We start from the raw sequence: 26983 nt of genomic DNA, 5'->3' as shown, positions 1-26983 counted from the left end.
AGTATCTCGACAAGGATGCTGGATAGAGGAGCTAGTAGTAGCTTGATTAAAGGTCTTCAAACTGAGTTTACACGTGGTGGGATCATTTTTTTACAATATGCTGATGATACTATAAGTCACCTTAGAAACTTGAAGTGATGTCTAGAGTTATTTGAACAGCTCTCTAGTATGAGGATAAATTTCCACAAAAGTGCGTTGGTCCAATGAAATTAGAGGAGGATCAAGCTCATTGCATTTCTCATTTTTTTGGGTGTCCTATAGGTTCTTTCCCTATGAGGTACTTAGATGTGCCCCTGCATTATGATAAACTTAGAAGGGAGGATGTGTACCCTCTGGTGGATAAGATCCTTAAGAAGTTCGCTAGCTGGGAAGGGAGGCTTCTCTCTTCAGCTACAAGAGTGGTGCTAATTAAAACCCGCCTAGCAAGCATTCCGGTTTACCTTTTGTCTTTTTTAAAATTTTCTAAATAGGTTTTGCAGATGTTAAACATCCAAATGGCCAATTGCTTATGGGATAACTCAGTTGAGAAATATAGATATCATTTTGTTAACTGGGAGACAGTGTCCATGTGCAAGGAGTTTGGTGGTGTAGGTATACCTAACTTGAGAGATTTGAACTTGTATTTGCTAGGTTCCTGACTGCGTAGATATCAACCTGACAACAATAAACTCCAGAAAGAGATAATGGACTTTAAGTATAAAACTTGCTAGCATAATATTTTGCAAACAAATACTAGTGGAGCTTCAAATTTCTTTAATGGGGTAATATGAGCAGCTAGTGCTGCGAGACTAGGATATAGGTGGAAAATTGGGAATAACAAAAGGACAAGTTTTGGGAAGACAACTGGCTTGGGTCTTCCAGCTTGGCCATTCAATTTTGGAGTTTATATGAGATAGTTAATGAAAAGTCAAGCACTGTTCGTGAAGATTGGGATGGGTCAACCTTGAATGTACTTTTAGAAGAACAATAAATGAGAAGTTGATGAATGAGTGGCTGGAAGTAGTTCAGCTTGCTTCAACCATCAATTTCTCTTTTGAAGAGAATGCTCAGTTCTCTTCAAATGGTGTGTATGCTTCTCTACAGAATTATTAACTTTAGGGGTGTCACTCCAGTTCATGTTCCTACTATTTGATCGCTGAAAATACCCCCGGGGTGCATTTTTTTTCCTTTGGTTGTTGTCTAGAAACAAAGTGTTAGCGAGAGATAACCTAAGTATCATGAAAAACTTGATGATATATCTTGCTTATTTTGCTCTGATAGAGTCGATTCATCATCTGTTCTTCGATTGTGTAGTAGCCAAGCAAGTTTGGACCCGCATCGCTGAGTGTTTTGATTTTGAGGTGGGAAATGGCTTTGAATCTATTGATAGAACGTGGTTGAGTAATAAAAGGTTTCTAGTTCATACTGTTCTTGCTTCTGCCACCTTGTGGGGTATTTGGAAACTGAGTTATGCTTTTAGAATGCTTCCTGGAGGAATATCAGGCTGGTGCTGATGAGAATATCTATTATGGCACAGAACTGGACAGTTTTGTGCCTGGAGAAGGAGAGGAGCAATATTGATGGCTGTATAGGCAAGCTAAACCAAATAGCGACCTGGGAGAATTTGTGGCTGAAGCATGGCATGCCCATGGAATGGGTGGCCTACTAGCGCCATCACAACTAGAGCTGGACATTGTGGAAGCCTCTGAAGGATGATGCGCTACATCGACAAGGAGGGCTTCCTGGATCACGCCTCGAACCAGTACACCAAGGTGGGGGACAACTTCTGATGAAGCAGGAGCTGGAATGCTCGGTGGGCTCGTTCCGTTTATGTGGAACCTGCAGTTTTAACTTTCGCTTTAATAGGACTTCCTAGTGTGATTCTGGGTGTTGTGATGTTGCGATGGCTGGTGGCCAAACATTGTAATGCCCTATTTGAATGTAGACATTGTAGCCTAGAATTTGGAATTGGCATTGAAAGCACCGAATATTAGCTGTTTGGGTGCTTTAGAAATTGGTATTGAAAATTTGCTCCAATACCGAACAGTATTCGGCGTCCAACCGCAGCCTCTCTCAGAATGCCGAGCGCTCCCCCTCCGTATTGACTAGAATCACCCTCCTTCCCTCTCCGCATCTTTCTTCCTCCTCACGCCTCTCTCCCTGCTCCCCGCTTCCTCTTCCTCCCCGCTCCAACCTCCCTGCTCCCCGCTCCCCGCCCACGGCAGCCACTTGTAGGTCCTGCACCGCCGCTCCTGCATCACTTGTGCCCTGCCGCTCCTGCAGGTCCTGCACCGCCGCTCGTACCGATCCTGCATCACCTGCGCCCCGCCGCTCCTACAGGTCCTGCACCTCCGCTCCTACAGATCCCCGCTCCTCCCCTTCTCCACCGGCCCGGGCGGCACCGGCAGCAGCGCCCACCGGCCCTCTGCCGGGTCCAGCCGCCCCCAAGACCGCCGCCGCCTCTCCCTCTCCCTCTTTCTCGCGCGCTGAAGCCACTGCACCGGTCCCCTCCTGCTTCTCCGCGCCACAAAGCCACCACACCGGTCCTTTCGCCGCCGCGTTGGTCCCTCCACTCTGCTCTGCTCCTCTCCACCGCCGCGTCCTGCTCCGCCACCACCGGCCTGGCATGGCACTCCTGCACGCTGCTCTTGCCTCGTCCACCGAGCCCTCCCCTCAACGCGGCGCGACGGAGATTGATTCGGCCTCGAGGTCGACGACGGGCGGCGGCCTCTCCTCGGTGGGCGGCGATGTCCTCTTCTACCCCCTTCCTCTTTCAATTCCATATTTATACATCTAAACAGGAATTGAATTGTTTTGCTTCTTAGGATTCCAAGGTCCAATGTAATGGTCATCCAAATAATTCAATTTCTGGCCATTTTAGTACCATAGATATTTTGGTATTGAACCTAATTCAATGTCAAATCTATCGACAAAAATTAATACATACATCATTAAGTAGAAATTCCGATACGTTAATAATGTCGCGGTCACAAAAATTGAAGACGCTGCCGACACTTCTCGCCTCATTCGTTCGTAATCTGGCCACTCACAAACGTCTCCGCCGAATAATTCAGCTCGACCTGATCCGAGCCGCAAGCGGCGGCCACACGTCACAGCGAACGCTCGAAACGCGCTCCCTCGGCCAGTAGGAACGTCCCACCCGGCCCAGTCCATCAGTTCGGGTCACTTCAGCCTTGCCTTCAGCTTCAATGCGTGACGCGAGCCGAGGCGTGGCCCCACCGAGCAGCCTACGTGGCGCGCGGCCGGCCACTCCACCCGCCACGTGTCCCCCAAACCCCCGTCCAGTTAAAATCCAGCGCATCTCCTCCCCCAATCCGTCTGCCCCCTCGTCTCGCCGACGCCGACCGACCAGTGGCATTGACTCCCCCCTCACCGCCCAACCAGATGGATGTGGACGGGCCCGCCAAGCCCGCGGCCAACGGCGAGGCCGCCTCCGCCGCGCGCCCCGTGGACGTCGTATCCGGCGGCGGCGAGGAGGAGGGGGAGGACACGCTCCCCGAGGTGGTCCGCGGCTTCCTCGACGGGGTCTGGTCGTCCCCGGGCGGCGGCGAGCCGCTGCTCGGGCGGCTGCGGGCGGCGTCCTGCGAGGCGGCCCCGCGGCTGCGGGGGGCGTCGCGGAACTCGGCGCGGGACCTGCTCGAGTGGACCAGGCGCGGCAGCGGACTCCGCGCCATCTTCGTCATCTCGGTGAGCACCCCCCCCCCCCCCCACCGCGTGCGCCCATTCGCTGGCGACTTCCCTGACTGATCCGTCCAATGAGCATAGGTTTCCCTGCCTCTTTTCACTAGATTTGATTGACTGGGTTTTGTAATTGGTGCGCGCAACTTAAATACTAGCCTTACAGACGGTTGCCTAGTAGTAACGATCTTGCTCTAGATTTGTAGCCTTTGATGTCACAGTTGTCAACTTGCCCTTTTGCAATGCTAAATTCTGTTATTGTGTAAGTCCTGTGGAGAGAAATAAAGAATCGGTTGAGTTCTAAGGCCATTGGAAGTTCCAACAGGAGTTTCATAGTTTCATGGCATTAAATTCTATGCCATCTCGTCAGTCAGTTTTGCTGACATGGCGATGGCGATGAGAGAGAAGGAGGGAGTTTCATGTGTGAGAGAGGAGTTTCATCATGTGAAACGCAGTACAGTTATCTAGTTCTCAATCTTGTTAATTGTGCTATGAAACTATGCACGGGGACTGGTCTAAGTTTCAAGTCAAAGTGCTCAAAGTGCATGGAGATCTCATTGTTACCTCAACCCATCAGAGCCTGATTTGTCCATCGTTACCATAATTTGAGGTGGCATTTATTTTGTGCTTCCTCACATGCTTCCTCGGTTGCATCATCTTTAGGAAAAACTGAAATTTCTCAGGGATTTAATTATCCTGACTTCGTCTGCTCCTAATGTGGCAGGTTGGGAGCACCACGCTCATAGCATTGACTGGCCTCCTCATTTTCATGTTCTTCCTGCTGGTTGCGACCGCTAATGCCGTCATTGTCTCGGTCCTGATGTCATTGGCGGCTGCTGGAGGGTTTTTGGCTATCTTCTTTGCTTGCGTAGTTGCAGTGTATATTGGAGCAGTGTCAGTTGCTGTCTTCGCCATTTCTGCCACGGTTATCTCGGCAATTGTTGGAGTAATGATTGCTACTGGTAAGTCATCTCTCTTTCCCTGTAAAAGATTCAGGTGCTGTTGATATGTTACTATGCAAACCACCTTCAGGCGCAATGGCCTTAAGACCTTAACTGCGTAGTGCCAACCAGTATTGAAGTCGTTCTGCGCTTCGGCATCTTAAGTAAATTTAGAGTGTGTTATTATGTTGAACGTATGGCAAACCTTTATTGTTTCAACTGAATTATCTCAAATTCTTACTCTTGCCTGTAAAATGAAATTATATTAGAAATTGGTTTCCTGTTCTTGCTGTCTCTCTGCGTTCTTCTAAGGAGCAATAGGATTGTGCACTAAATTGAATTAGCGGAACCATGTGTGCTCACTAATATACTTGTAAAAGTAATTTTTGAATAGTGTTACTCTTTTATTTGAATATTTTCGAAGAGTAACTACTAATACTGGAGGAACATGGAAAGGAAAACTATGCATATTGTGGCATGCCATTTCACTGAATCATTTAATAACAATTTAATACAGATTGCTGTGTTTACTTTGGCATTGTTTCCTAATATGTTTGGACAACCATGTAGAGGCATCCATCTATAACATCTAATTTGGTGTTTCCTTTCACACCCCCTTCAAATATCTGCCTTTTTTCTCTCTTATAAAATGAAAATGAAGTGTTGTGGGGAACTCCCCCACAGTTTACCCTTCAAAAAAAATATCTAATTTGGTGAATAATTAGTCCTGATTGCGATGTTATGTTTTCTATCAGTCAGGAGAATCGTGTAGATATCTACTATGTAATTTTGGCGAATTATTAAGGAGAACCATTTAGAGGGTTTGAACTAGTCCTTGCAAAGTTGAGAAACTTCTTCACAGTATGTTTGAAAAAAGAGTGTCAGCTAGATAGTTTAAAGTTCAGGAAATTTCACTGTGAAATGCAAATTCTTCCACTGCGTCCTGCTTTAATGCATAGTCAGCCTTTAAGATGTGGTGAAAAGTGAGAAGAATTTCAATATGAAGAATTTCGATGACAGAAGAAATGAAGGGATAAACATCAACAGAAAGTTGTAGAACTGAAGTACTGGAAACTATGAGTGCAATAGCCTTAGTTTAAATCGTGTGATCAAGTAGGTTGATGAGATCAATTCACAGCCGTAGCAGTGATTATCATCTTACATCTCTTAGAGCCATCAAAAAGAAAAAGTTTCTTCTCCTAGATGTTACTTCATGTTAGAGACTTTTTGAAATGTGAAGTTGAAACTGACCAATAGTCTAGAATCTGTTGTCAATTTCTAGTTTTACCTTTGGGAATGATTCAGCATGGCACTACTTACATAACTTTGTGGAGAATAAGTAGGCTCGAAACTAGACTGGGATAATGGGGAATAAAGTGGCGCAACTTTAGCAAAAATAGCTACTGTTATGATTCTCTTTAGAAATGTCATGGAAGTCGTGATGCTCCATATATAGAAATGTAAACACGGAATAATCTGTTTTGACAAAGCGGGTTCCTTGCAGCGAGAATACTCTTTTTTCTCAGATTTGTTAGGTCCAAAAGCAGATCTTCACCTCCCAAGAACCTGTTCTTTTCACGTGTGCTAATGTTCAGAAAACGCATTCTGCTGCAGGCTGGGTCGGATTCTTCTGGATGATCTGGTTCGCCGCGAGGAAGAGCATGGACCTGACAAAGCACTCCATCGGCATGACGAGCTCGGCAATCCAGTCGTACTCTGCATCCCGGCATGCGAACCAGAAGCCCGTAGACTGAGGAGGCTAGCTCCAGTTTGGTCACGTCCTGTATGGAGCTTTTGATCTATGTGAATTACAGATTGCCAGTTTGTAAGATTGTAGAGGACTCCACGCCTGTTACAGCAGCTCTGTTTCTCCCGGTGACTCGGTGTATAATAGCTCAGAGCTTTGTGGCAGCATGTACGTGTGCCATGGCGCCTAATATATGTTGTTCTTCAGTATGGCATGTGAACAGCTGAACTTGTAGTGAATAGCCACCGCTGCTTGTCCATACAGCACTTATGTTTACGCTGTGAAAGTGGCTATGTTGTATGTACATGACCATAAATAACATCGGAAATGAACAAATGGATGCTTTTTTTGGTTTGGAATTTGGACGAAGATACTGAAACTGTGAAGCAGAACCGAAGAAAATCAGTTCAGCGCAATGTGCACGAAGATTGATCGCTGCGATACGCCAAAGCTTCATCATGCGCAGGTACATGTTACAGAAGATTACACAGAAGAATCATCATGCGCAGGTACATGTTACAGAAGATTACACAGAAGAATCCTGAAACGATGCACTGGGACACAACGATGGCAATGGCGGTTGCTTCGCTGACGGAGGCAGAGTGAGCTCTGCCTGGACGGAGCAGGGCAGCCGTGGAGTCCCATCTGCGACATGACGGTGATCAGTAGTAGGCGCGGTCGCTCCCGACGAGGGAGAGGAGGAAGGTGCGGTAGTTCCCTGAGGTCTCCGAGTGGATGGCGTCGGCGAGCGAGCGCTTGTACATCCTGTGGTACTCCGCCTTGATGTACTGCATGTCGATCTCCGCCCGCGTCACCACCACCCGGATCAGCGCCGAGTCGCTCGTGCCCAGCCCCTTCATCGCCTTGTGCAGCACCTACAGCGAGTCTCCCACCACCGGTCATCAGAAGCAAGAACAAGAACAACCATGGCGAACTATATGCAAGTGAGGTGCGGTGATGGACTGCAATGTCGCTGAGCAAGAAAGAGCCTACCTTGGCGAAGTACCTCGCGGGGCTGTCGGCGCAGCGGAGGATGGTGAGGAGGCCGAAGCCGAAGCTGCCCGACGTCTCGCCCTTGACGGCCTCCTCCAGGGACCGGTCGTACATGTGGCGGTACGCGCGCGCCACGGCGGCCAGGTGCGCCCACCCGCGCTCGCTGAACACGCGGATGAAGGCGCGCTCGTCGGTGCCCAGCCGCCGCTCGCCGGCGCGGTACAGGTCCCGCGCGTCCAGCGCCGCCGCCGCCTGGTCCGCCGCGGCCCCCTCGCACCGCGGGATCGCGAGGTACGCCAGCAGCAGCCGCTGGTGGTCGCCGGAGGTGCGCTCGGTGACGTCGTGCTCGACGTGGCAGCCGAACCGGGCGCGGTAGGTCTGCCGCATGATGTGGAGCTGCGACGGGGTCCGGGAGCAGACGATCTCCGTGGCGGCGCGGAGGTCGGTGATGTCGCCGGTGAGCGCCTGCTTCAGGATCGTCGCGTCGCGGGCGGCCGGGTCCAGGATCCACAGCAGCATGCCGCGCTTGTGGTGGCCGCTGAGCTCGGAGGCGATGCGGCGGGCGAGGTCCTGGTTGAACACGGCGCGGTACTCCTGCTGGATGAGCGCGCGCTGCGTCGCGTCGCGGTGCGCCAGGATGCTGATCACCGTCGTGCTGTCGCACCCAAACCCTGCAGCAGCAGCAGCAGCTCGGTTTCAGTGTTAAAGTGTTCAGGTCATGGGAGTTGGAACAGCGCTCAGAATCAGAGCTGGTGGTGGTGCCGAGCCGCCATGGCGGCCGGATGATAGAGCCCGCGACGACGACCTTTGAACGCCCTGTGGAGGTCGATGGCATCCTGCCGGGGCCACGTCGGCACCGGCGGCACGGTCAGGCTAGCCATCGGGCCCGCTCGTGCGTGTCGCGACTCGTTGTGAGCTCTTGTTCAGCCGCGCGGGGGGCAATAAGCGACGCCGCCGTCTCCGGTGATCGCCCTCCTCGCGCGGGGGTGCGGGGCCTTTAAAGGGGCGAACACCGATGGCGATGGGGACTTGGGGAACATGAATGGCGGCCGTGGGGACGGGACGGACGACCGCGTCCGATCGACGCGGGCGGTGGGCGCCCCCACGCCACCATCACGGAATCGCCGGAGCAGATGGATGCCTCTTTATCCGGAGCATCTCCTTTCCCTTTCGGTTGGTGCTTGCTTGACGGAGCTTGGAGCCGCGCGGCCATGATTCCATCCAGTATTTTGCTCGCGCCGAGCAAAGCTTGCGTCTTGTGATCGAGACGTGCCGGCCATGGGCGTGATGCGCGAGCACGAGCACGATCACGGACCCGTGTCTGTTTGGCAGCTGCTTCTCAGGCTTTCATGGGCCCAAAGATGGTTGGGCCGGACATAACAGGGGATCTGGGATATGGTAGAACATTCCAGAACCCCTCCTCTCCCCTCTCCCCAAAAGATCCCCCCACACCCCACGGGCCTCCCCATCTCGTCCCACGCTTCCCACGCACTCCGCAGAAACCCTCCTCGCCTCTTCCCTCGCGCCGCCGCCGCCTCCTCTCCTCGCGTTCGGGAAGGGCCTCGCCATGGCCATGGAGACGGAGACGTTCGCCTTCCAGGCGGAGATCAACCAGCTGCTCTCCCTCATCATCAACACCTTCTACTCCAACAAGGAGATCTTCCTCAGGGAGCTCATCTCCAACTCCTCCGATGTGAGCCCAGCCCACCCCCCCCCCCCCCCCCCCCGCGGACCCGCTCTTGCTCTTCTGTTTGCGGTTCTAGATCTGTGAGATAAACCCTCGCGTCGTCGTTTAATGGATCGGTGGGTTCCGCATCGTGCTTTGAATCTGGTGATGGGTTATGTAGGGTTTTGCGCTAGTTCGCTGTTGACTATTCAGCTTAAATCCGCGGAGTTCAATCTGTACTTCTGAAGTAGTAAATATAGGCAACAAATTTTGTTGGATCTCGGTTGTGTATGTGGCATCTGAAAACTTGTAGGGTTTATTATCTGGACGATCTGATACCCAAGTGAGAGCTATGAAAGCATGGTTGGTCTTGATAAACTTTATATAGTGCTTGCTAGATTAGAATAGAATGGCTGGTTTATGTAGGGAACGTAGAAGGCTTCGTAGTACATGCTTCATCGGCTACATGGTTAAATTGATTGTTTTTTGAGGCTGTTAATCGTGTTTATTCCAGTGCTAATTTAGAATGTACATGCGTGATTGGGCTTGATAAACCTTATGTAGTCTTTGGTGATTAGAAGGGTTAGTTTGTGCTGGGAAGGTAGAAGGCTTTGTAACATGCTTTAACTGCTACATGGTTAAATTGGTTGTGTTAATGCAGTTAGTTGTGTTTAGTGCCATGCTAACCTGAGTAGTTGGTTACCATACTTTAGGGGAATAGCCTCCTGATGACACATAAAGCTGTGCAAGTTCATTTAATTACTTTTCAACTCTTTATATTCTACTATGATACTATGATGCATGGATCCAACAACTGAACAATTTTTTTGTGGGTTTTGACAGGCCTTGGACAAGATCAGGTTCGAGAGCTTGACAGACAAGAGCAAGCTGGATGCCCAGCCAGAGCTGTTCATCCACATTGTTCCTGACAAGGCCTCCAACACTCTGACAATCATTGACAGTGGTATTGGTATGACCAAGTCAGATCTCGTGAACAACCTTGGTACCATTGCACGGTCAGGCACAAAGGAGTTCATGGAGGCTCTGGCTGCTGGTGCTGATGTTTCTATGATTGGTCAATTTGGTGTTGGTTTCTACTCTGCCTACCTGGTTGCTGAGAGAGTCGTTGTGACCACCAAGCACAACGATGATGAGCAGTATGTGTGGGAGTCTCAGGCTGGTGGCTCCTTCACTGTCACGCGTGATACCTCTGGGGAGCCCCTTGGCAGGGGTACCAAGATGACCCTCTACCTCAAGGATGATCAGGTATATAAAAATTTCCAGAATTATTGTGGTTAGTGTGTGTTATTACTGTGATGATGCCATGGTCAATTATTTGCTGTTTAACCTATAGGACTATTTAGATAGTTCTGATGCGATTTGGCTATTATCTTTGTTGAAACCACATGGCTCTATTATGTTAATAATTGGTTTCAAGTTTTGTGCTGTTTTGTAACTTGTGGTGATGTTCTGTTGGTTTATGGCTAAATTGATAGCATATATGACATCAATTTGTTGTTTAACTGATTGGAAATGTGGATGGTTAGGGAATGATTAGGAACTTGATTATTAGGCTGGGCTTGATTCACTCTACGATCATTTAGAACAAGTTTTATAGGCTTTCGAGATATTTCTGTTAAATGATGCCTTTCTTTATTATTCCTTTTAATCATTGCCATGCTTCTTATTCTGGAATGGCTGAAGTAACATGATAATGAAAATAAAGTTCTGGTGAACATTTAAAAGTTTGTTAATGTATGTTTAGAATACCTGAAAGTATTTCCATCATCTTGCTCATGATTTGCTCTTATTTTCTGCAGTTGGAGTACCTTGAGGAGCGCCGCCTCAAGGATCTGATCAAGAAGCATTCTGAGTTCATCAGCTACCCAATCTCTCTCTGGACAGAGAAGACCACTGAGAAGGAGATATCTGATGATGAGTGTGAGGAAGATAAGAAGGATGAGGAGGGCAAGGTTGAGGATGTTGATGAGGAGAAGGAAGAGAAGGAGAAGAAAAAGAAAAAGATCAAGGAGGTTTCTCACGAGTGGCAATTGGTCAACAAGCAGAAGCCTATTTGGATGAGGAAGCCTGAGGAGATTACCAAGGAAGAATATGCTGCTTTCTACAAGAGCTTGACCAATGACTGGGAGGAGCATCTTGCTGTGAAGCACTTCTCTGTTGAGGGTCAGCTTGAATTCAAGGCTGTCCTCTTTGTACCCAAGAGGGCCCCCTTCGACCTCTTTGACACTAGGAAGAAGCAGAACAACATCAAGCTCTATGTCCGCCGTGTCTTCATCATGGACAACTGTGAGGAGCTGATCCCAGAGTGGCTGAGCTTTGTCAAGGGCATTGTTGACTCTGAGGACCTTCCCCTCAACATCTCCCGTGAGACCCTCCAGCAGAACAAGATCCTCAAGGTCATCCGCAAGAACCTGGTCAAGAAGTGCGTTGAGCTCTTCTTTGAGATCGCTGAGAACAAAGAGGATTACAACAAGTTCTACGAGGCATTCTCCAAGAACCTCAAGCTTGGCATCCACGAGGACTCCCAGAACAGGAACAAGATTGCTGAGCTCCTGAGGTACCACTCCACCAAGAGTGGTGATGAGCTGACCAGCCTCAAGGACTACGTGACCAGGATGAAGGAGGGCCAGAGTGACATCTATTACATCACCGGCGAGAGCAAGAAGGCTGTGGAGAACTCCCCCTTCCTTGAGAAGCTGAAGAAGAAGGGCTATGAAGTCCTGTACATGGTGGATGCCATTGATGAGTATGCCATTGGTCAGCTGAAGGAGTTTGAGGGCAAGAAGCTTGTCTCTGCCACCAAGGAGGGCCTGAAGCTTGATGAGAGCGAGGATGAGAAGAGGAGGAAGGAGGAGCTCAAGGAGAAGTTTGAGGGCCTCTGCAAGGTTATCAAGGAGGTGCTGGGTGACAAGGTCGAGAAGGTTGTTGTCTCTGACCGTGTGGTGGACTCCCCTTGCTGTCTCGTCACTGGTGAGTATGGCTGGACCGCCAACATGGAGAGGATCATGAAGGCCCAGGCGCTGAGGGACTCCAGCATGGCCGGATACATGTCCTCCAAGAAGACCATGGAGATCAACCCTGAGAATACCATCATGGAGGAGCTCCGCAAGCGTGCTGAGGCTGACAAGAATGACAAGTCTGTCAAGGACCTTGTCATGCTGCTGTTCGAGACCGCACTCCTCACCTCTGGCTTCAGCCTCGATGACCCCAACACCTTCGGCAGCCGCATCCACCGCATGCTCAAGCTGGGCCTGAGCATCGATGAGGACGAGACCCCGGAGGCTGACACAAGCATGCCCCCGCTGGAGGACGACGCTGGCGAGAGCAAGATGGAGGAGGTTGACTAAGCGCTGCGCGATGGTTTTTTACGTTTAAGTTGAGTTAGCATAGCTATTCGGGTTACCAGTCTCTGAGCCTCGAGTTGTCGGTTTATTTTGTGTGGTGTTAACTTTTCCTAGCCTGCAATGCATGTGGCTAGATGCTGTGGTGCCGTGGATTATCGAACTGCTTACGTTAATCGTCGGTGGTATAATAGTATTATTATTATCCTCCTGTCTTCCAATTTCTTCAAGTGGTGTTTGTCGTTTTGATTCTTTTTTTTCAGGATCTCAGCTTTTTCCCACCAGCTGATTTCGCATCGGCCATCATTGCCTGGATTCGTTTGTTTTGCGAATGTGTCTGACTTGGCAGGCTGGCAGGTTAATAAAAATTGCAAGAGATGGGCAACTTCTGTTCTGTTCTCTCTGCTGTTGTGGACCCACAGCCTCTGCACTGATATACAGACAGTGGTTTGGACTTGTGACACATATTAGGGAGCTCCACAGCTTGGTACTCGGAAATCTGCTTGTGGCAGTTAACGCGTAAATCCAGTATTCCAGCCATCGAACACATTGTGACTCAGCTATGCTAATGGGGGAAAATAAGCATGGTAGTACACAGCAAACTTTTTTTTTTGAAAAACCACAGCAAATTCATTTTACTGGGAGTTATATGCATACAGGGTGCTGCACAATGTCTGACGTAACATTTTCACTTCACGGGGCAAACTTGACCATACTAAGCTGCATGACGCAGCAAAACTTAGCTATGTTAATAGGGGGTATACGCATACATGCATGATGCAGCAATTTTCAGCAGTTTTAGTAGAACTGATTTCTGATAATGTGTATCTAATTTTATTTATCAAAATGTGCTTGATGGCCCAAAAACTGAAGGCAACAGGAGTTGGGTGAAAAGTCATGGACACTTGTCAAATTCTATGTATGTCACAGATTGGCTTTAGATGAAAGTAATTTTTGCAGGGATTGCCAAACCGTTGCAAGAGAAACTGAGAGTCAATCTCTACTTTAGAAGGCTTTTTTTTTTTGCCTAACAAAATACACCTTACATTGATGGATAGAGGAATAGTTAAGATTATGCAAACACGTGTGGTCCATTTTCTAAATTGTGTAAGCACACTTTGAGTATTTGTCGATCTTTTCAAACACACCATCTTAAGAAACACATGATGTGTACATTCACAACCCTGGTGAGTATTTGCTCCTCTAGAGCAGCATCCTGAGGAGGTTATGTATCTACACCAAGAACGCACCAGGCTCCTGATAAGGAAAAGAATAAATCAAAACATGTTGCCCATCAGCTGAAATTTGCAGACGTTACACCAAGATTTAACTGTAATGCATATCTTGAGAGGAGATCACCTGAGTAAGTGCTGGTGATTAAAGTTATATTCTATCACCAAGAACAACCATAAGACAGGCATTTGTGTAAGAAACATGGCTCCATTAGATTATTATTGTAATTTTGGTGATTGTGTGACAACATAGTCAATGGGACTAACAAGTTTATAAGATCACATTTGTAGGATTTCTAGGTCCTATGGATGAAGTCCAATCTATAGTTAAGGTGTCCAAATCGCTGTCAAGGTGTTCAAGTTATAGTGAAAAATCAGATAATATATTTAGGGTGTACAAATGACCGCAGCGACATTTTAGACAAGTGTCAGTAGAAATCATCCGACCGGTTAAACCGACGGCAACTGACAGGTGCATTGGAAATTGCAACGGCGATCAAATGCAGGAAAACTCAGTACCACCAGTTAAACCGACGCTATGGACATTAAGCGTCGGTGCAATATCAGATTTGCTCTGGTGATGTGCACAGAAGCTCCAGAAGGGTTTGGGCAAAAGTGCTTTCAGCACTGGTTGAACGGACGGTCAAAAAGAAGACGTCGTTGTATTGGTACTTCAATGTTGCGGAACGGTTTTTGAAATTGGAGATGATTACTTCAGTAAAAGTTATCAGCACTGGTTGAACCGATGGTGCGTCGGTAGAAGGCGTGGTAGAATGATGAAAGCATTGAACCGACGATGCGTTGGTTGAAGTCGTCGGTGTAATGACACAAGCAAAAGAAGACGTGGCAGAAAGGAGATCAACAGTTAGCAGTAACTTCAGAGTGACCGGTTATACCGACGCATGTGACCGGATTAACCGACGCTTTAAGCTTTTTAGGGAAAAAGCATGATACGGCTAGGAGTGGATCTCTAGCCTATATAAATCTCATCCCGGATTATTTGAGGCTGCTGGAGTTTGTGAGAAGCAACTGGATTCTGAAGAAGTTCTTCAAGCCACCCAAGTGCTTATTGATTACATCCATAGGCTTTAGCACATGCTATAAGAGTGTTAGTGCTAGGCTAAGCTCTAGAGAGAATGAGAGAGCAAGGTGTTACTGCATTGTTCATGGTTCTAGAGTGAACCACAGCTGTAACCTTGGTGTGTCTGCCCCTTGAGTTTTTGTGGCTCGTCGGCAAGTCTTCGACTCTTCGGCTTGGTGTGGAGCGGGGACGACGGTTTTATTCCGGGGACGAAGAGATCCCTCCTTCGTGGGAAACTCTATAGTAAAAACGGCATCAAGGTGACTGGGGGACTTGGCATGAGCCTTAGTGGCCGAACCTTTATGGCAAATTAATGGGAGTCCCGAAAGAGACTTGGTGACCGGAAAGCAATACTCTTTGTGAGTGCTTCAACAACGTGGACTAGAGATGGTTTAGTGCCTATCGATACCACGGGATAAATCCTTGCGCCAAGAATTTGCTTTCTCTCGTCCCCTACTTTAAATTTCCGTATTTCATACTTGCAACCTTTGTGCCTTTACTTTGATTATAGATACCAAAATTTATTTTGAGATGAGGGTTTCACATTATATGAACCATAGTTCTAAATTATATTTTGTGCAATTTAGTTTGAGGTATAGGTTAAAGTTTTTAATTTGTCTAATTCACGCCTTGCCCCTCTTAGGCTACAACACCAATCGACTTCAATTTGAGATATGAAGTCGATGCACGTACATGCAATAGTGATCTTAGACTCCAGTGAAGCATACATGGTCGAGGACAACTAAAAGTTAGTTCTATAATTCTATCTCTACATTTCACTTAGTTTATCTCCACAAAAACGGACTATTGGGGCTACACACGTGCGCATTTGCTGGTAAAGAATGCAATCCAATCTAAGATGCTAAAGCCTTTTCGAATCCAATCTAAGTTTACGATCTATGTTTTAGAACGGAGGGAATATTTTTTATTAATTGTTTTTCATAGAAAATAAATAAGAAGAAGATTTATTTGAGATGTTGGGGATCAAACCCTGAACCTCTTATTGTGTTTTATATTTTCTTTTTATCATGGTAGAGGAAAAAGAAGAGAACTTTGGTTGCGTTGGCACAGCATAAGGTAGCACTTCTTACAGAAACCCCTTCCTGGCCAAACCATGAAACATGTTACCTGTGAAAGTGTGACATCCCAGTCATAACATTCTGTGCATACTTTCAGACTTCACTTTTCCGTACCTCTAACATTACTCTTTCTGTTTTTATTTACATGAAGTATTAGATTTATCATAAGTCAAACTTGGCCAACTTTAATCAAATTTATAGAAAAAATAATAACATTTATAATACCAAATTTGTTTCATTGAATCCACCTATATGTTGATAGTGCATATGTTGGATAGTATAGTTGTTGCTATATTTTTCTATAGATTTGGTTAAAGTTAGCTAACTTTGACTTAGAACAAACCTAATACGATATGTAAATAAAAATGGAGGGAGTATTTATTATTTGTATGTATGATTTTAAAACTAAAAGCTAGTTCCTGACCAAATGTGTGGATGGATGCTCGACATGTATCTCCACCACTGGTCACCATCATGTCTAGCACCTGATTGCCTCACCTGTATATAACTCTGCAAGAGTTCTGCAAACCTGAACTGAACCTTCCCTGCTCATGCCCTCCATTCTTCAGTGCTCCATACTGCCAATTGTCAAACTGTCAGACGCTTCCTTGTTATTAGGGCGCATGCATTATGGGGGGAGAGTCCAAAGTCTGAGCCAGTACTCTGCCACTCTCCCATCTCTGTACTTCTGTTCATTCAATGGGTATATGCATCAGTAGCATGAAATTGTCCCGGCTCTGTTCCAGTTCCAGTTTCAGATGGTCTGGTCAAGATTGGAGGCACGGAAGCAGCTCCGTCATGCATTCGTCTCCGAGCTTGCAGGCCTGGAAGCAACTTACTAAAATACAAGCAAGCAACATCAACTTACTAGAACTGAAAACATGGGCGTTATCTACTTTTTTTTTGTTCATTTTTGTTTCACGGGTTCTGCAGCTTCGAAGTCAATGGACTCATTGATCTCGTCAACAATTTCGGCATTCATAATTCCCATGGACCCCGAATCTCACCATCGTCAGTTAGGTCGCTGAATAGAATTTGCGGCTTCCGCGACGACTGTCAGATTCCAGTTGCTCAATGCTGATCTGGAGCTCCAAAAAAAAGCTGTTCAAGGCTGATGGATGCCATTCTCGATGCTTCCAATCTGACGTCTGCTCCCTCCAGATTCCACGCGCAGGAGGAGAAACAACGTGCACGATCAGCAGCATCGACCTGCAGTTTCAGGTTTGATTTGGACATGCAGAACCAGGGCAACCAACACTTCGGTTGTCAGTCAACGTTCTCAGGTGATTCTTCTGCCAAATCTTGCGTGCTGTTATGATGAGCTCTGTACTCCTTAAGCCCTACTGCTGAGTTATTTCAACCCTCATTATAGTCTTCAGTACTTGAAAGTAAGACTAATCTGTTCGGGAAGGGGAAAAATTATCAAAATAAGATCAGGAACAGGAAAACATCAGCTCTTGCAACTGTTGCCCGCCAGTATCTAGTTTGCAACTACTGGCCGTCAGCGTCTAGTTTGAGATAAGGATGGGCATTTTCTAAGAGATTTTGCTAGTTTGAGGTTATAAGCATGTGCATTTTCTAAGAGATTGCTCATATTTTCTGGTATTGTGATTGATGTAAGCCTTAGCTTGCTTATCAAAAAAAGGACCGATTCCTTTTTAAAATTGTAGATAAAATTCATAGATTTGTTCGGTTGTTCCCTTTTAGAAGATAAATGCTGTGCCAATTGAACTCCATCCCCAAGTTTTGTTAAATTTTGCCATATATTTTACTAATTGTTTCGTGGTAAAAATAAAAAACTTTCATTGGAGATGCGAGGAATCGAACCCCGTACCTTTATCATGCTTTGATCAACGCTCTACCAATTGAGCTACATCCCCAAGTTTTATTTAACTTTGCTGTATATAATTTTGGTTCTTGTTTTGTCGTGGAAATAAATAAAAAATATTTTTTTGGAGATGCGAGGAATTGAACCCCGTACCTTTTATCATGCTTTGATTAACGCTTACATCCCCAATTGTTGTCTTATTTCGCCCTATACATTATTTATTAATTTTTTTGCCATGGAAATAATAAAAAGGTTTTTATAGGAGATGCAAGGAAATGCTCTATCAATTGAGCTACATCCTCAAGTTTCGTCCGGAAATATTATTTATTAATTGTTTTGCCATGGAAAATAAATAAAAAGATGTTTTATTTGAGGTGTCAAGGATCGAACCGTAAACCAGCGTTCAATCAACGCTCGACCAATTGAGCATTTGAGTTACATACCCAGCTATTACTGACTTTTGCATTTATTTTTTTACTTTTTTTGTCATGGTAGGGGAAAAAGGCACAACTTTGGTTGTATTGGCACAGCATAAGGTAGCACTCTGAACAGAACCCCTTCCCTGGCCAAACCCTGAAACATTTTACGCGTGGAAGTGTGACATCCCAGTCAGAACATTCTAAACTGCATTAACCTTCAGACTTCAGTTTCCCGTACCTTTAACATTATTTATTAGTTGTATGTATGTTTTTATTATTTATTAGTTGTATGTATGTTTTTATTGGGAAAATAAAAGCTAGCTCCTGACCAAATGTGTGGCTGGATGCTCGATCGACATGTATCTCCCCGTCTGGTCACCATCATGTAGCACCTGTATATATAACTCTGCAAGGGTTCTGCAGACCTGAGCTGAACCTTCCCTGCTCATGCCCTCCATTCTTCAGTGCTCCATACTGCCAATTGGCAAACTGTCAGACACTCGTTTCCTTGTTAGTGCTGCATGATGGGGGAGAGCCCAAAGTCAGCACAAGTCAGCACTCTTCCATCTCTGTACTTGTGTTCATTTCTGGATATGTGCATCAGTAGCATGAAACTGTCCTAGCTTTGTTCCAGTTCCAGATGATCTGGTCAAGATTGGAGGCACGGAAGTGGCTCAGCCATGGATTCGTCTCCGAGCTTACTGGTGTGGAGAAGCAACCGCAAGAGGGGCAGAACGGGACCGTCAAGTACAAGTGAGTGAGCATCCCTTGCAACTCCAACTGCAATCGGTATGCGAGTTTTTTTTTTACTTACACCATGATGTGATGATGCAGGGTGTTTGGCAGTAGATGGAACATCGGCGGCATTGCGCCGCCGGATGATCTGGACCTGAAGGAATTGTTGGACACAGCGACGGATTACTACGACATCTATGTTCTCGGGTAGGTTGTTCTTAACTAACAGTCTAACACTGCTGGTCTGTCTTCTGATCAGCATCATTTCCATCAAGTTGTTTTAAGATAAGATTTGTGCCGTTCGCATACTGCAGGTTCCAAGAGATCGTGCCGCTAAACGCGAGGAACGTGCTTGGCCCCAAGCAGAGATCGGCAGCCACGAGGTGGGACGCGCTCATCGGTGACGCGCTGAACAACAGAAGAAGAAGACACGACACCATGGCACCACAGCGGCAATGGCGCCAAGACGACGAGGAGTTCAGGTGCGTCATGAGCGAGCAGATGGTCGGCATCCTCGTCTCGGTCTGGGCGAGGAGCGGCCTCCGCCGCCACGTCCGCCACACCGGCGCCTCCCGCATCGGCGCCGGCGTCCTCGGCCGGCTCGGCAACAAGGTAAGAACCTACCGGAATCTCACGCACGCCAGACACGGGAAGAAGAAGAACTGAAGAAGCAACACTCGCCTGACGCCGTAGGTGCGCTACGCAGGGCGCCGTGTCGGTCCGGTTCTTGCTGCACGGCACGAGCTTCTGCTTCGTCTGCTGCCACCTGGCCTCCGGCGGCGAGGACGGCGACGCGCTACGCCGGAACGCCGACGCGGCGGGCATCGTCTCCAGGACGAGCTTCTCCGGCCGCCGCGACGGGTTGACACAGGAGGAGCTGCAGCTGCCCAGGAAGATCTTTGACCACGAGTAGGTCCATCGTGCGAATTTTGTCCATCCTAGAAAGGCAGCAGGAATCTAATTAAGAACAGCCCCCCCCCCCCCCCCCCCCCCGGCCCCCCAAAAGGAATTTGGGCATGTCTCTCTTTTTTTTTGCCCGTGTTCGACTTCTGACAGCCGCATGGTGCTGCTCGGCGACCTCAACTACCGGGTCGCCATAGACGGCGCCGAGGCGCTGCAGCTGGTGAGGGCGAGGAAGTGGGGCATGCTGCTGGGGAACGACGAGCTGCTGCTGGAGCTCTCCAGGGGCCGGCGGTTCGACGGCTGGCGCGAGGGCCTTGTCACCTTCGCCCCGACCTACAAGTACAAACCCAACTCCGAATGGTTCTACTGGCGCACCGACGACGACAGCGCCATCGCCGGCCATCAGAAGCAGCACCGCGCGCCGGCATGGTCTGATGACGGAAACAAGCATCGATTCCTGAAGCTAATCGGCCATGGGAGTGAAGGTTGTTTTGCCATGGGAGTGAAGGTTGTTTTGTTGTGACAACGCTGTTGCTGTTGTCGTTTGCAGGTGCCACCGTATCCTTTGGCGCGGGAAGGGGATGCGGCAGACCCGGTACGAGAGCTGCCGCGGCTACCGGCTCTCCGACCACCGGCCGGTGAGGGCGGTGTTCCACGCCGTGTGCGAGGTTGCGGAAGGTGTAGATAGTAAGATGGTTAAGCACGCAGATATTCTGTGCTCTGAAATGGTCAGCTAACACACGAGGCAACGAGACATTGTAAATTTAAGGGCGTGTTGGTTTGATAACAGAAATTTCAGAGATAATTTCATAAGTTTTCGCATGAAACAGCTCAAACAGCCCAGGAGAGAAGAATATATAGTTCAAAGAAATATAGTTATGGTGATCATCTTGCACAAGTTTCTTTTGGAGAAAGTTCATTGTACTATTCTGAAAAAATTACTTACTCATAGTATTTCACAATTTCTCCAATCTACACTCTAATGAGATTTATATTTTTGTTCTTCCATGTACAAAATTGAATTTCAAGTTCAAATATTGTAGGCTGATACAGGACATGTATCATATGTTAGAAAAATATTTTAAGACTTTTTCATGGTCATTTTCATACTGGCGAAACCTATGGAAATATTAATGAAAAGTTATTATTGTATTTTTTAACATAACTTGAGACATACTCTATCATTCACAAAATTTGAAGTTAACATTCAAATTGCATGCAGAGAAAAAAAAGATAAATCTTATTGTTAACAATGTTGGACCAATTAAGATTGTTTGAAACAGTAAATTGAGCTATTTTTTTGTTCAGGGGGTTCAACGTGCAAGGTGCAGTGGATTGTTCCTTAGTGAAATGGACTTTTCCTTTCAACCTACCTGTACTCTGTGCTAAACAGAATTGGATAATGCAGAATTTGGATGGGAGGGGAGGGAAGCTCCTAGATTTATTACAAGATACTTTTTCCTCCCTTGTTCATCAATACATGACATCATTTACCTTTTACTCAAATTTTGACCAACAATATTTACTTACTCAATTAGTTAAATAAAGTAACATAAGTACCACTAGGTATATCATCCGATGCACTTTAGGTTGGACTTGTATATTTATGTGTTTGCATAAATACTTATAGAAAAGATGAAAAGTCAAATTAACAAAAAGAAGTCAATGGTGTCATACTATCATATTTCAAGAATAGAGATAATACCTTTGAAGGACATTGCCAAAGAGTTTGCTTGCAAAGATCTTTTCAACAATTGATGAGTGCTTAGATCCCCTGAGCTTAAAAACCATGTAAATGCGCTGAAGAACTTGAAAAAACCATTATTATAAGAAATCCCTTGAAGTGGTCAATTGCAAGTGAATGTAAGATATTTGCACTAACCGAATTACTATTATAACTACTAGAATCCTAACCTAAGCAGAGCGTTTGTATGACTTGCCGACAGTGTCGGTGTTTAACCGGCTGCCCATCGAGGGATATACCCAAGGTGGTAAGTTTTGGGTGAGGAGACGCCGAGATCAGAAACTCGAAGGTGCAAGGAACACAAGACTTTTAGACAGGTTCGGGCCGCACGGAGCGTAACACCCTACGTCCTGTATGGTGGTTTGTATTCCCTTTGGTGTAGAATGACCTAATGATCTTCTGTTTTGAGAGGGGTCCCTGACCTCCCTTATATATCCGAGAGGCCAGGGTTACAAAGATACTAACCAATACCAGCTAACGAATCGTACCAGAACATATCTCGAGTAGATTCCCCCTGTATCGGTTAGCCTTATCTTTTATTTAAACGGAATAAATAAGAGATAAACAAGATGAATAAGAGATAAGACGGACTTAATCCCTTAGACCTCTTTAAACTACGTTATGTGCCCATCCCGGTGGCCCCGGGTCTGACAAGCCCCCGAGCTCTTCGTAGCTGAGTACTGCAGGCTTATCGAGTACTTTCGAAGCAGTCTTCGACTTCTTCTGGAACTTCGTCTTGAAGCCCTTGTTCGAGTATTTGCTTGGCTGCATCGAAGCTATGAGGTGCTCATGCCTCGAATTTTTATTATGTGTGCGATTTAAAAATCGCACTCCATATGGAGTAGCCCCCGAGCCTTAGGTTGAATCAGAGAATCAGGCTGAGGGTCCCATTTGTCTGTAATCCTGCTTATCCTTCAAAGAAATTTGAAAAATAAGTAGTCGATGCCACGTATCCCGCAGCCCCCGAGCCTTGAATCCAAATCCCACAAAATTGGAGATAAGGGTCCAAAAACCGTGCCATTGGTGTTACTCTGGAATTCTGAGAAAAACTCTTCGCCTCTGCATAGTGAAATTAAGCCTCCCGCTGGTTTATTTAACCGCGCGGTGGCTTAGAGTTTCTTCTGCACTCTCAGTCTTCATATGAGTCGTATTCGAATAGTTTTGCGGCGTCCAGCCCCCGAGCTTACAAGCCAGGAGAGCCGAATGAGTCATGTCGAGTAGTGCGCATCGCCCAGCCCCCAAGCCTGGGAACTAGCAAAACTGCGATGGCACGCCGCGCTGCCTGGAGGGTTGTTGCTGAAGCTTGACTTGAAAAAAGACAATGCACACATTATGTAGCATAATGCGAAGATACCGAGTAGTACTCAGTAATAATACAAAGATACCAAAATTTATTCGGTGTAAAAATTTCGCGTCTTGCTCTTGCTAGGCCATGTAATTTCCCAGGGCAGTTAGCCTGTTACGTTTAAGCACCTGATCCCTGATGGCCGTAGACCATAGCGTAGGGAGCTTAGCCGCATGCACGCGTAGGAGCATAGGCTTACAGAAGAGTCGAGATTTCACGGATTAAGGCGTGTGCTACCCGAGTACTTTAGCAACCGTTAAGAGAAGACAAAGAAGTCGTCATGCGATAAAGAGAATGCGCAGTGCGCAAAGATAGTCGGCGAAGTGTAGCTCTGGAGGGTTTCATGCCCATCGAGAGTCGTACACGGATAAGTAGTCGGTGAAGTGTAGCTCTGGAGGGTTTCATGCCCACCGAGAGACGTACACGGACAAGTAATCGATCATGGTGTAGCACCCGAGGGTTTCATGCCCGTCGAGAGGCGTACCAAAAAAGATAGCCGATCTTGTGAAAAACAAGTCGGAAAAGGTATAAATCACTTAGCTCGATTCGTGGACGAATGTCGACGAAGCCGTGGAGCTCGTTGATGAAGCTGCGACGATTTGTTGATGAAGCTCGACTAGTGGGAACCGATTCCGACTAGTTTTCAAGTCGAGACGAGTAGTTGATGTAGTCGTCGACGAGCTGCCGATCGTCCTCGCGAATTCGAAGTAGTCGGACACGTTGCTGCCGCGCGCGGATATTGCGGCACAAGCCGAAGTTGAGCCGGGTCGTCGAGGTCGACGGCCGCGGTGCATCAACGTTGCAGCGCAAGGTGAAGTCGAGCCGAGTAGTCGAGATCGATGTAGCCGTTCGCCGAAGGATCCGATCTCGAACTCGATGAATCGATCCGTCGATGCACATGCGTGAAGGTAGCAATCCACCACCTTGTGAACTAGAAAGATGCATCGAGTTCGCCGGTGGATCTTCGACGCGCTCCCCTACCTGGCGCGCCAGCTGTCGGTGTTTAACCGGCTGCCCATCGAGGGATATACCCAAGGTGGTAAGTTTTGGGTGAGGAGACGCCGAGATCAGAAACTCGAAGGTGCAAGGAACACAAGACTTTTAGACAGGTTCGGGCCGCACGGAGCGTAACACCCTACGTCCTGTATGGTGGTTTGTATTCCCTTTGGTGTAGAATGACCTAATGATCTTCTGTTTTGAGAGGGGTCCCTGACCTCCCTTATATATCCGAGAGGCCAGGGTTACAAAGATACTAACCAATACCAGCTAACGAATCGTACCAGAACATATCTCGAGTAGATTCCCCCTGTATCGGTTAGACTTATCTCTTATTTAAACGGAATAAATAAGAGATAAACAAGATGAATAAGAGATAAGACGGAATTAATCCCTTAGACCTCTTTAAACTACGTTATGTACCCAGCCCGGTGGCCCCGGATCTGACAGACGGCCCCTTGGAAAAAACAATGTTGGCCGACGGTTTGGTAGTTCCCAACCGTGCAATCTACTTTCGTTTTCCTGTTTGTAGTGTTGCCCATCTCCTCCAAGAGACGACATGCACACAAGGGGCAAGGGCATAGTACACATCGTGGCTTCAAGGTCAGAAACGGCTTCAAAATGCATTCTCTTCTAATCTAAATTCTAAACTAGTCATCTTTTTGTTTGTCTTTTCAGAGTAATTTTCTTTTGATAACATGATACTAGATTCGGCCAAACATCTACAATGCTGGAAAGGCATTACCAAGTTTATTCAATATTCTCTTCCTTTAGTTATCTTCCGCCGTTCTCTTTAATTATTTCCTATTACAGCTCCCTGAAATCAGCTTGTCATTGTTTAATCTTAATATTCTCTGAATCCAGATTAGTCTTATCTCAAGGTACGAAGCATTCAACACTTCCTGAAAGGAGCACCCAAAAAGATGGATTTGCACGAAGTTTTATTTTCTGTAGATTTTGTATAGTACGTGAGAAATATGTATGTTCGAAACATGTACTGATTTTCATCCCTCAGAACATGAGTAACTGTGTACTTGTTATATATCAGAGAACATTGCAGCAGAGAAGCATATTCCAGAGCTATATGTATTATATTAATATTTCTCTATGTTTAAGCCCTATATGTATTATGTTAATATTTCTCTATCTTGATGTGTCCAATGCAATCAATATAGCTGTGAGAGTTCATTTACGTAGAGTTACACTTAAATATTGCCCAAATACAAAAATAAACAAAATAAGTATACTAAAAGAATTATTCTATTTAAAAAGCTAAAACATATGACCTACAGTATCAAAACCGTCGGAGAATGGAATGGTTGTTCATATTTCCTGGGAAAAAGTGTATTTTTCGTCCCTCAAGTATTACAAAAGTGTGATATTTATCCCTCATGTTTCATTTCGTGCAAATTAACCCTTTAACTAACTAAACTAGTGTATTTATCATCCCACCTTAATTTACAATAGTTTGTGTCAAATAATATTGGTTTAGGTCATGTAATTATCTTACTAATCATTGTCTAGCCACATCTAATGTTAATTAATCCCTATAATATAGTTTGATGTGAATTGGTTCTGTTAATTTTTTGGATAAAATTTTATGGTATCTAATTTAGAGGATTTATTGATTTTTTTGTGGGCTTTATGTCTTCAACTCAGCATATTACATTGCTAAGCAGTAATTAGTTAAATGATTGCATGTCATAAACCACTATTTGATAGCATTGAACCATTGTTAAACTAAGGTGGGGATAATAAATGCACCAATTTAGTTAGTTAAGGGGTTAATTTGCATCCAATAAAACATGAGGGATGAATGCTAGTACTTCAAGGATGAGAAATATATTTTTCCTATTTCCTGTTAGCGTGGGCATCAAATGGTTGAAAGTGGACTGTTGGTCTTCCACCGTTGAGAATTTAGTGACCGACATCCGCTCGGCTATTGGTCGAATGCCCGACCACGAATGGCCGACGGGAGATGGCCTGCGGTATACCCTCGGCTAATTATTTTTCCGACTGTATAGATAGATGGGCAACGGTTCAAAAACCATTGGCAATTGTTGCAATTCTAGTAGTGTATGTACTAGTTATATCATAATAAGTCAGCAGCAGAGCTATTTCAATTTTCAGCATTAGCTATTTACCAACTCTCATAAACAAAGGTCCTAAAACAAACGCTCACATGAAAATACACTTCAAAATACCACCCTCATTCGTAATTAGTGACGCTTCATGATCAACCTTATTGTTCTAGGGTTATGTTTTGGTTCCGAATAAAAGATCAATTGTAAGATAAAGACACGAGTACTGTTTCTAAATTGACTCCATCCCCTACAAGTACATCAGCTCTGCCCACAGAAAACATCAGCCACATATGAGATTGAGAGTGGTTATGAAGCTGAGAGATATTTTGCAATAATTGCATATACTCTCAGCCTCTGGTTTTAGCATGGGGCCAAGGCCAAATAGGCATGTCAGGTTGCACTCACCATGCGTTCATGTTTGTTGACAATTTTACCTGAAGCAGCTTATTAGCTACTTCTATCATGGATTAATTCCGTGATGCAGTTTAGGACTCGCATATCGTTTCTTCGACGACATCGCTAATTTTATGCCGTTCCCTAAATAAGCAATATTGTAGAATCTAAGTCAGAGAGTGAGCAGGGCTATTGGAATCATCTTCTAACAGACTTATAATTAAAGGAACTGAAAACTGCAAATTCAATTCAGTTGTGTATTTGTATGCTGAGCTATGTAATTCTCTTGTGAACATGCAAAGCAAAAACAAAGAGAAAAAGATTGGCCTAAAACATTTACCGGACAAATAGCCAAAGCCAACGTGGTGGTCCTACTTGGCTCCTGAATTTTGAGCTAGCCAGGAGCTAGCTGAGGTTCCTCCACCATGCAGATTCGCGTTCAGAATTTAGTGGCCGGAATCTTCTTCGAAACGCGTCGCGCAGACGGCGACGCCATCTTTCGCATTGGAAGCAACTGCCGAAGCAATTAGCTATTCCTACCATCAACACATAGATCATGGTACTACTACACATAGGGTCATTGCAAACACCCTAGCTGATAGTCTATCACACCAACGGTGATAGTAAGCATCACAGCCGATTCGTAATACGATCCGACGGTGATAGGCTTGACGGTCGTCACCGGCGGTTCGTAATATGATCTGACGGTGATGCCTATTATCACCGTCGGATCGAGTTACCAACCGACGGTGATGCC

At 46.2% G+C, this 26983-nt stretch overlaps 4 protein-coding genes across 4 annotated transcripts; 3 read left to right on the top strand and 1 right to left on the bottom strand.

Annotated features, from left to right (window-relative positions):
- Positions 1–3304: 3304 nt before the first annotated feature.
- On the top strand, positions 3305–6720 carry LOC112896967. Its single transcript, XM_025965107.1, has 3 exons — positions 3305–3687; positions 4403–4640; positions 6234–6720. The coding sequence occupies exons 1-3, from the start codon at positions 3385–3387 to the stop codon at positions 6371–6373; spliced, it is 681 nt and encodes a 226-aa protein (XP_025820892.1). The 5' UTR covers positions 3305–3384; the 3' UTR covers positions 6374–6720.
- Positions 6721–6794: 74 nt separating this feature from the next.
- Positions 6795–8606, bottom strand: LOC112896966 (annexin D5-like). Its single transcript, XM_025965106.1, has 3 exons — positions 8165–8606; positions 7360–8030; positions 6795–7241 (listed from the first exon to the last, which is right to left on the bottom strand). The coding sequence occupies exons 1-3, from the start codon at positions 8238–8240 to the stop codon at positions 7029–7031; spliced, it is 960 nt and encodes a 319-aa protein (XP_025820891.1). The 5' UTR covers positions 8241–8606; the 3' UTR covers positions 6795–7028.
- A 183-nt stretch (positions 8607–8789) lies between these two features.
- On the top strand, positions 8790–12601 carry LOC112896965 (heat shock protein 81-1-like). The gene is made up of 3 exons (XM_025965105.1): positions 8790–9052; positions 9869–10291; positions 10846–12601. Exons 1-3 carry the CDS (start codon positions 8927–8929, stop codon positions 12391–12393), a joined length of 2097 nt encoding a protein of 698 aa, XP_025820890.1. The 5' UTR covers positions 8790–8926; the 3' UTR covers positions 12394–12601.
- Positions 12602–18485: 5884 nt separating this feature from the next.
- Positions 18486–20430, top strand: LOC112898472 (type IV inositol polyphosphate 5-phosphatase 9-like). Its single transcript, XM_025966805.1, has 7 exons — positions 18486–18577; positions 18661–18779; positions 18861–18968; positions 19076–19373; positions 19468–19670; positions 19818–20093; positions 20215–20430. The coding sequence occupies exons 1-7, from the start codon at positions 18548–18550 to the stop codon at positions 20399–20401; spliced, it is 1221 nt and encodes a 406-aa protein (XP_025822590.1). The 5' UTR covers positions 18486–18547; the 3' UTR covers positions 20402–20430.
- Positions 20431–26983: the final 6553 nt, after the last annotated feature.

Source organism: Panicum hallii, chromosome 6, assembly GCF_002211085.1.
Source record: "Panicum hallii strain FIL2 chromosome 6, PHallii_v3.1, whole genome shotgun sequence".
Classification (NCBI taxonomy): Eukaryota; Viridiplantae; Streptophyta; class Magnoliopsida; order Poales; family Poaceae; genus Panicum; species Panicum hallii.
This window is presented reverse-complemented; position numbering and strand designations above follow the sequence as displayed.